General features: G+C 52.7%; 1 protein-coding gene across 1 annotated transcript in view; it reads left to right on the top strand.

The window, feature by feature from the left end:
- LOC102270074 (immunoglobulin lambda-1 light chain-like) overlaps window positions 1–9850 on the top strand; it is a 22658-nt gene extending 12808 nt beyond the window's left edge. The window contains 2 exon segments of the mRNA XM_070385808.1: window positions 8128–8156; window positions 9382–9850. Of these exon segments, the coding sequence (XP_070241909.1) occupies window positions 8128–8156; window positions 9382–9696 (344 nt within the window). The 3' untranslated portion in view covers window positions 9697–9850.
- Window positions 9851–10324: the final 474 nt, after the last annotated feature.

Below are 10324 nucleotides of genomic sequence, written 5' to 3'. Positions count from 1 at the left end.
GAAAAACCCTGATGCTGGGAAAGGTTGAAGGCAGGAGGAGAAGGGGTCGACAGAGGATGAGATGGTTGGATGGCATCACCCACCCATGGACTCAATGGACATGGGTTTGAGTAAACTCTGGGAGTTGGTGATGGACAGAGAATCCTGGCATGCTGCGGTCCATGGGGTCATAGAGAGTCGGACACAACTGAGCAACTGACAGAACTGAAGCAACTGGCAAGCCGGAGGGTAGGTGCCGGCTGCGATGAGCAGGAACGTGCAACCTGCCACGTGGAGCTCTTCCTACACCCAGAGTCCTGACGGCACTGGGACCCTAGCCCTCCACGGCCTCTCCAGGGCCACGGGACACCCTCACAGAGCAGAGAAGCGGAACAGAGCTGGTGTGCAGAACCAGGCCCCGGGGGTGGGGCGGGGCTGGTGGGCAGGCTTTAGTGAGAAGCGCTTGAGCCCTGGAACCAGAGCAGAGCAGAACAGTTGGCAGAGGCCCCCCCGGGAGAGGCCCCCCGCCCAGAGTACCGGCCCTGGGCCCTGGGGGAGAGGGCGGTGCTGGGGGCAGGGACAGAAGGCCCAGGCAGAGGACGGGCCCCGTGGGACGGGGCGCACCAGAACGGCCCCTGCCAGCAAGGGGAAGCTGGGGCACTTTCGACCGCCTCCAAGGAGGAGCCCACACCAGCGCGTCTGCCCAAGGTGCCCTTGGCCCTGGGGGCACATGAGGCCCAGGCCAGGCCAGGGGGCCCATGAGGCCCCCAGGGGTCAGTGCAGTGTCCCCAGGCAGCCCTGGCCTCTCATCCTGCTGGGCCTGGCGTCTTATCCAGTGGGCGCCCACGGCCTGCTGCCCCCGACGGCGGCGCCTCAGAGCACAGCCCCCCGCATGGAAGCCCCGTCAGGAAAGAGCCCGTGGAGCCTGCGGGACAGGTAAGGGCCGAGGGAGTCATGGTGCAGGGAAGTGGGGCTTCCCTTCGATGGGACCCAGGGGTGAATGACCGCAGGGGCGGGGAACGAGAAGGGAAACCAGCTGGAGAGAAGGGGCCTGGGCAGACGTGGCTGCACTCACAGCGCTGACCCTGGGCCCAGTGTGCCTTTGTGTTGGGTTTTATTTTTTAATTTCGTATTGAAATGCTATTTATCTCGTGGAGCTTTTGGCGCCCTGAGATTTTGCACCCGTGGCTGGTGTCCCTCTTGCCTCACCCCGGCCCTCTGAGCAGGGCAGACACGGCGCAACGGGGCAGGGCGTGCCCAGGAGGCTCTGATCATTTTGGGGGCAGCGGCCCCACAAGGCAGGTCTGCTTTCCTCCCCTTCTTACAGGCAGCGACAGAGGTCCAGAGAGGTGAGGCAAGCTGCCCAAGGCCACACAGCACACGGGCGCAGTCCCAGGACTGTAGAAATCCCGGGACTAGACAGGCACCAGAGTGTCCTGTGTTTTAAGAAAACGGTCCAAGAGGCAAGTCTGCAAGGCGTCCCGGGAAGGCAGCAGGGGCTTGGCTCGGGCTCCCCAAGGAGGTCAGCTCCTCAGCGAGGTTCCTAAGTGTCTAACAGAGCCAAGCCTGAACCAAGGGGTCACGTGCAGCTATGGGACACTGACCTGGGATGGGGGAGCTCCAGGCAAAGGGAGTAGGGAGGCCGAGGAGGAGAGAGGGGTGCACAGGCCTGCAGGGAGCTTCCAGAGCTGGGGAGAACGGGGTTCAGACCACGGGGGTCATGTCCACCCCTCCTTTATCCTGGGATCCGGGGCAGGTATTGAGGGATTTATGTGCGGGGCTGTCAGGGTCCAGTTCGTGCTGTGGAAAAATTGTTTCAGATCAGAGACCAGCGTGAGGTCAGGTTAGAGGATGGAGAAGAAGCTGTGAAAAGGTGATGGAGAGCGGGGGTACGGTCCTCGGTGATCAGGCACCGAGATCGCCCATGGAATCCTCAGGCGAATTTACAGTGACGTCGTCAGAGGGCTGTCGGGGAGGAACAGGCACTGTCGTGAACTGGCTACAAAAATCTAAAATGTGCACCCTTTTCGGCAATATGCAGCAAGTCATAAAAGAAAGCACATTTCTTTAAAATTGCGTAATTCCGCTTTTAGGAATTCATCTGGGGGCGGGGGAACAATCAAAAAGATGTGACCAAAGGTTTACAAGCCAGGAACTCAACTCGTTAATGATGGGAGAAAACCGGAAATAACCTGAACATCCAACAGAAAGGGTGTGATGAAGCGCAGCATGGCACATCCACCGCAAGGAATCCTAACACAAACTTCCAAAACGATATTTCTGAAGTTGGGTTTTTAAAGCATGCGTGCACTTTCAAAAGCTTGTCAGAAAACATAGAAATATGACAATAATGTGTCTCTAGCCAGATTTTTTAATTTTTGCTTTATAATTTTATAAAGTTATAATTGTATGAAATATAATAATAAAATTATAAACTATAAAAAAAGTTATGAAAATGTTCACAAGAAGATATACATGTAATTTTATCTTCTACAATACTTTTTAATACCAAAATAACGTGCTTTTAAAAAAGATTGAGCACAGAAGCGTATAAAGTAAAAATTGAGAGTTTCTGCTCACCAACCACACGTCTTACCCTAAAATCCATCCTCCAGCGAGAGACAGTGTCATGTGGGTCTGTACACTTCTGGCCTTTCTCCTAGGCATGTATGTCCCTGAAAACTCACACACACGGCTAATGGTGCTGGGATTTTAGTTTTCAAAACGGACTCATACTCTGCCTATGAGCCTGCAACTATTTATTCAGTCTGTTGAGATTTTCTGTATCAGCCCACATGGATCCGGCATGTTCTCTGAATGGCTCTGTATGAATTCAAAGTTTGGAAGAAGCAGCGTGTCTTTAATCATTCGCCTATTAATGGACGTTTGGGGTGTTTCCACTACAAAACGTAAATTACGAGAGATGCTACGTGGAAACCCCCACGTGCGTAGCTATGTGCCCGTACTTTGTACGCTTTGTCTCCCTGGAAAGATGCCTAAAAATGGGGTGCTGGGTCAGAGAGAACAGGCTTTGAAATTTTCATAGGAGACGCCAACGGTCCTCCCAAAAGTCTGCTCCAGCTCCCGTTCCCTGCAGCCAGGGATAGTGCTTTTCCTCTCCATTCTCGCAATGATGTGACGTTTGGATCTGTTTTTATTTTGCGCGTTTTTCCTCTCCATTCTCGCAATGATGTGACGTTTGGATCTTTTTTTATTTTCGCGTTTTTCCTCTCCATTCTCGCCAATAATGTGACATTTGGATCTTTTTTATTTTGCGCGTCTGAAGAGCAAAAATGAGAACAAAACTGTTTGCCATTTGCTTGATTGTTGGTGAAGTTTATTTTCCTTTCATATTTTTATTGACTGACTTTATTTCTTCTGTGAATGTACCGGTTGTAATTTTGTCTGGTTTATTTTTTGTTCGGTTGGTTGTACTTTATAGAAACTCTTCATCCATTTGGGATAGTAACCCCTCGTTAAGTATGTATGTGCTAAATATGTTTCCCTGATCTGTTTTCCAATTTCATCTGTGGGGTCTTTCAACACTAAGGCTGTTTAATTTTTACATGTCAGATCGGTTGTTTTTCTTTATGGTGTTTGTGAGCTGTGGCAAGCATAGGAAAGACATTTCTATTTTGATTTTTTTTTTAATTTTATTCAGGTACTTCTATTGTTTTGGTGTTTATTTTTACTTCACCTGAAATTTATTTTTGTGTTGGTAGAAATGTATCCTTATATATTTTCAAAATGGGAAACCAGTCGTTCTGTATTGCTTGAATACAAACACAACTTTCATCAAATGCTGAATTACTGACGTATCACATCCTCGCTGTGGTTCTAACCATCAGTTCCCACCTCCCTTCCACCATGTTTTAATGATGGTAGCTTTACAGTGTGTTTTGGTACCTGCTAGAGAACAATCCGCTTCTCAATCAAAATATCTGTGTCTATTCTCCACCACTGAGATGAGATGGTTGGATGGCATCACCGACTCAGTGGATGTGAGTTTGAGTAAGCTCTGGGAGTTGGTGGTGGACAGGGAAGCCAGGTGTGCTGCAGTTCGTGGGGTCACAAAGAGTCAGACACGACTGAGCGACTGAACTGAACTGAGCTCCACGATTATTCTTACTGTTGGACTTTGGACCTGGCTCACTGATTTTTTAAATATTTATTTATTTGGCCGTGCCGGGTCTGAGCTGCAGCACTCTGGACCTTTAGTTGTGACTTACAGACTCTTAGTTGCAGTACGTGGGTTCTAGCTTCCTGACCAGGGGTCAAACCCAGGCCCCCTGCATTGTGAGCTTGGAGTCTCAGCCACGGGACCACCAGGGAAGCCCAAAATTATTCCTTTGATGTTGTGCTTGTAATTTTATGGAGCACCTGGGTTCACTTGAGGGGAACTGACGTCTTTGCTGCTGTGTCCGTTCATTAGGTTGTGCTGTATTTTATCCTCACAGATCTTGTACATTCCGTGTTAAGTTTATTCCTAGGGCTTTTAATAGAACTGTTATCGAGGTTGTAAGCGCTTCCGCCGTTTCGTATTCTCAATCATTACTGCCTGTATAGAAGAAAACCTGCTGAGTTTTGCCCAGCCTGCTTGTATTCGATCACAGGTTAACTCTTGTACCAGTTCTAATAGTCCTTCAGTTCATCTTGAGCTTGTTTTGTTTTTTTTTTTTTAAGTAAACTAGCCCATCACCTGCAAAAAACAATTTTATCTCATTTTTCCTAACACTCACACTCTTCCCCCCATTTTGTGTCATGGGCTTGAATCTGTAGCATATATTAAATAATAAAAGTAAGCGTGGGAACCCTGGCCTCTAAAATGGTTTTGCCTTTAAATGTGAAGCATGCTATAAGTTTCAGGAGATACTGTTTATTAAGTTGAGGATGTTTCTTTAGTTAATTAACTTAGTAACAGGCTGGATATTTGCTTTCTTTAATCAGAAATAAGTACTGAATTTACATTGCTGTCCTGTTAAATTCTGCTTCAAAAATCGTATGCGCATTCCTTAAACACAATCATGACCAAAAAGTTCCACTGCTGAATTAAAAGAATGCTGGACCCAGTGCAGTACGGGTTACCTTCCTACTTAGATTCTCTACGTAGGGAGGTGAGGGCTCGATAAAGGACAGAAATGGTATGGACCTAACAGAAGCAGAAGATATTAAGAAGAGGTGGCAAGAATACACAGAAGAACTGTACAAAAAAGATCTTCACGACCCAGATAATCACGATGGTGTGATCACTCATCTAGAGCCAGACATCCTGGAATGTGAAGTCAAGTGGGCCTTAGGAAGCATCACTACAAACAAAACTAGTGGAGGTGATGGAATTCCAGTGAAGCGATTTCAAATCCTGAAAGATGATGCTGTGAAAGTGCTGCACTCAATATGCCAGCAAATTGGGAAAACTCAACAGTGGCCACAGGCCTGGAACAGGTCAGTTTTCATTCCAATCCCAAAGAAAGGCAATGCCAAAGAATGCTCAAACTACCACACAATTGCACTCATCTCACACGCTAGCAAAGGAATGCTCAAAATTCTCCAAGCCAGGCTTCAGCAATACATGAACCGTGAACTTCCTGATGTTCAAGCTGGTTTTAGAAAAGGCAGAGGAACCAGAGATCAAATTGCCAACATCTGCTGGATCATGGAAAAAGCAAGAGAGTTTCAGAAAAACATCTATTTCTGCTTTATTGACTATGCCAAAGCCTTTGTCTGTGTGGATCACAATCAACTGTGGAAAATTCTGAAAGAGATGGGAATACCAGACCACCTGACCTGCCTCTTGAGAAATCTGTATGCAGGTCAGGAAGCAACAGTTAGAACTGGACATGGAACAACAGACTGGTTCCAAATAGGAAAAGGAGTACGTCAAGGCTGTATATTATCACCCTGCTTATTTAACTTATATGCGGAGTACATCATGAGAAACGCTGGACTGGAAGAAACACAAACTGGAATCAAGATTGCTGGGAGAAATATCAATAACCTCAGATATGCAGATGACACCACCCTTATGGCAGAAAGTGAAGAGGAACTAAAAAGCCTCTTGATGAAAGTGAAAGTGGAGAGTGAAAAGTTGGCTTAAAGCTCAACATTCAGAAAACAAAGATCATGGCATCTGGTCCCATCACTTCATGGGAAATAGATGGGGAAACAGTGGAAACAGTGGCAGACTTTATTTTTTGGGGCTCCAAAATCACTGCAGATGTTGATTGCAGCCATGAAATTAAAAGACACTTACTTCTTGGAAGGAAAGTTATGAGCAACCTAGATAGCATATTAAAAAGCAGAGACATTGCTTTGCCAACAAAGGTCCATCTAGTCAAGGTTATGGTTTTTCCTGTGGTCATGTATGGATGTGAGAGTTGGACTGTGAAGAAGGCTGAGCGCCGAAGAATTGATGCTTTTGAACTGTGGTGTTGGAGAAGACTCTTGAGAGTCCCTTGGACTGCAAGGAGATCCAACCAGTCCATTCTGAAGGAGATCAGCCCTGGGATTTCTTTGGAAGGAATGATGCTGAAGCTGAAACTCCAGTACTTTGGTCACCTCACGTGAAGAGTTGACTCATTGGAAAAAACTCTGATGCTGGGAGGGATTGGGGGCAGGAGGAGAAGGAGACGAGAGAGGATGAGATGGCTGGATGGCATCACTGACTCGATGGACGTGAGTCTGCGTGAACTCCGGGAGTTGGTGATGGACAGGGAGGCCTGGCGTGCTGCGATTCATGGGGTCGCAAAGAGTCGGACACGACTGAGTGACTGAACTGAACTGAGGATTCTTGTCATCATAAACTCTGACAGTGCAATCTGGGTGCTTTTTTTGTTCTTCTGAGATTTTTAAGGGTATGTTTGGTTATGGTAGGACACAGAGGCTGACTCAATGAGGGGCAGGCATTATGGGATGAGTCCAGGCCTCTGGCTTGTGGAGAAATCTACCGAATTGAGAACAATGCGGGGGACCAGGTCTGCAAGGACCTGGGAGCAGTTTCGATGGAAGATGCTGAGTCTGAGGCGTCTGTGGGACACTCAAGCTGAGACGCCTCCAGGAGGCAGAATGTGTATAAATCCAGAGCCAAAAAAAAGAGGTCAGGAAGGAAACAGGGATGCAAGGGCCCTGGGTGGTCGTCCGAGTGCACAGTGTGGGTCCGAAGCAGAGAGAGTGGAAGAGGAGGCTGCGGGGGGACCTCAGACTAGACGGGATGGGACCTTGTTAGACTTGACCCCAGAAGTTTCAGGGAGAGATGGGGGTGGGAGGGCGAGGGCTCCCCCCACCAAGTCCCAGCGTGTGACACAGGGCTTGGCAGACGGGTGCTTGATGGCCACTGTTGGACAGACAGATGCAAGATGGACAGATGGATGGACAATGGATGGAAGGATGGATGTTGGATGACAGATGGATGGACAATGGATGGAAGGATGGATGTTGGCTGACAGATGGATGGCTGGGTGATGGATGGATGGATGGATGTTGGATCGATGGATGGACAAACAGATGTACAGAAAGACAGTGATCTGACAGCAGAGAATGTTCATCGAAGAGAACAAACTGAACTGCATCTCCGTGGGTGGAGAAAAAGGGCAGGGTTCCCCACTTGGGACCTGAGGAATAGCCCAGTGTCCACAGCCCCAGGAAGGAAGCTGCCTGGCTGGACTGTGAGGAACTGTGGGGAAGGAACACCCAGAGGCCTTACAGTGAGGCCAGGAGCGGCTGGGCAGGTCCAGGCCAGGCCGGTACTCCTCTGCCGCCCTGCACAGACGCGGCGCTCCACGTCTCCATCAGCGCTGAGGCGTCAGTGGTGGCCAGGACAGCCTCCGAGTGAGGGGGCACTGGGTGACCCCAAGGTGTATGTGGCTGCTGCCTCGGCCAGGGGGCTGGGCACAGGGCACCTCCAGGACACAAGGTCCCCTGGCCTCTGGAAGGCTGGCTCCACAACACCCCTCAGCCGAGGACACAGCCCCACCGGCTGCAGCCCTGCGCCCGTCACGCCCAGCAGGTTCCCGCTCGGCCCAGCCCCCCCGGGGGACAGGCCCCAGGCGCTGGCCCGGCGGGTTTTGGTCCGAGACTTAGTCTCTGTGTTTTGTCTTAGGCGGCGGGACCTGGGTCACCGTCCTGGGTAAGTGGCTCTCACCCCTACCCCAGCCTCTCTCACCCTCTGCTCTCTCGGGAAAGTCACTTCTCTTGCTCTGGGGGCAGCTTCCTCTCTGTCCCCCCGGCCTTAAGGGCCGATCCCCACCTTTCTCCGTGGGGCCGGGAGGGGAGGCGGGTTGGTCTTGGGGTAACCAGCAGGAGCGTCCAGTGGCCGACCGTCCGATGGGGCCAGTCGGGGCGCCGGGGCTGGTGTTTGGTCCAGGAATGCAGGGACTTGTTCCCCTCTTGCAGGGCAGACGCTGGGGTGCGGGCCAGAGGCTGGTGCTGACTAGGGGCATCTCCAAGCCCCGGGCTCTGTGCTGGGAGCTCCATGCCCCGGCCGGGAGGCCAGACAGGAGCTTGGGGGCTCGGCAGGGGCTATGACCAGGCCCCAGGAACACAGAGGGCAGCCTGAGGGAAGGCCCTGGAGGGCAGAGAGAGAGGGGTCTCGCCCGCTCTGGGCTGAGGGGCCGGGTGGACACAGCTGACACGGGGCAAGCTGACCAGAGGATCTCAGGACAGCGGTCAGAAAGGAGCGGGTCCCATGGGGCAGAAACTCGTCAGTTCGGGAGACCTGATCCCCTGGGACCCAGGGGTCACACCTGTCCGAGGGTCGGCCTCCGCTGGCCTCAAAGCGAGCGTTGGACTTAGGAGATATGAACAGGGCTCTGACTCCCACAGAATCGGGGTCTTTGGAGGTGCTGTGTGGGGGCACCGTCCCCTGAAGGCAGGTGAGGCGAGGGGCCCTGCGCTCAGGCAGGGCGGACGGTAGACAGGCAGGACCTCAGAGGAGCCCCGGGCTTTGGCCAGGAGAGCTGAGGCTGGGCTGGGCGAGGAGAGGGAGGCCCGGGCCCGGCTCCGCACATGACCCTAGCACGCTTGTCCCCACGTCTCCCATCAGGACCGTCCTGGCAGGTGGGCGGGGGGACCCGGGTTCACGGAGGAGGCACCTGGGCTGCATGAGCGGAAGGTCACGGAGGGGTCTGGCAGGGGCTGAGGGCTCAAGGGGTCAGTGCCAAGAGCAGACACAGACTCCCGGGGCCAGGAGGACAGAGGAGAGCAGCCCTGGTCGCAGCCGGGGACTCTGAGGCCACGTTTGGCTGGTCACTTGGAGAGTGGATTGCAACGGCTTCTGAGGGGCTGTCTGCCGCCCAGGGGCTGAGGGCAAGGGTTGGAGGGCACAGAGAAGGCAAACAGGGCTACCGTGGGGACAAGGTCAGAACCTCCCCGGCGTCTTACACCCTCTCCTCTGTCCACACGGGTCAGCCCAAGTCCGCACCCTCGGTCACCCTGTTCCCGCCCCCCACCGAGGAGCTCAGCGCCAACAAGGCCACCCTGGTGTGTCTCATCAGCGACTTCTACCCGGGTAGCGTGACCGTGGCCTGGAAGGCAGACGGCAGCACCATCACCCGCAACGTGGAGACCACCCGGGCCTCCAAACAGAGCAACAGCAAGTACGCGGCCAGCAGCTACCTGAGCCTGACGAGCACCGACTGGAAATCGAAAGGCAGTTACAGCTGCGAGGTCACGCACGACGGGAGCACCGTGACGAAGACAGTGAAGCCCTCAGAGTGTTCTTAGGGCCCTGGACCCCCACCCTCGGGGGCCCTCTGGCCCACACCCCCTCCCCCACCTCTCCATGGACCCCTGAGCCCCGCCCAGGTCGCCTCACACCAGGGGCCTCTCTTCCCTCCCTGTTTCTGCTTCTCCTGAATAAAGACCTTCTCATTTATCAGCCGACATGTCTGAAGTGCTTTCTGGGTCTGGCCGAGTGTCGGGGTTAAGGGTCATTTCCTTAGGGAAGGGACAGGTATGACCTGAGAGTCCATCCACTTGTCATCACCGCAACACATCCCCAGGGACCAGGGAGCTCTGAGAGCCAGGAGAGAGGTGACCCAGAGCAAGGCATTGTCAGCAGCCTAGGCTCGGGGGGGCAGGCTTGCCCTCCCACCCACCCCATCCCCCTGGGAAGTGACAGGGCCTGTGAAAGGGGCAGGGGATGCCTCTGGGGTTGGGGGCTGAGGATCGGGGAGAAATGAAGAGGGTTCCAGGTGAGACTGAGCCTCACACAGCAGGCTTGGGGCCTAGTGGGGAGCGGGGCCTTCCCGCAGGAATAATAATTCCCCCAGGTTCTTGTCGCCTGGATCGCAGGTCATCAATTCAGGAGGACTGTGGGCATCTGAAGCCAGGCCAGGGGTGGACTTAGCTC

The sequence above is a fragment of the Bos mutus genome, chromosome 17 (genome assembly GCF_027580195.1).
Source record: "Bos mutus isolate GX-2022 chromosome 17, NWIPB_WYAK_1.1, whole genome shotgun sequence".
NCBI lineage: Eukaryota > Metazoa > Chordata > Mammalia > Artiodactyla > Bovidae > Bos > Bos mutus.
This window is presented reverse-complemented; position numbering and strand designations above follow the sequence as displayed.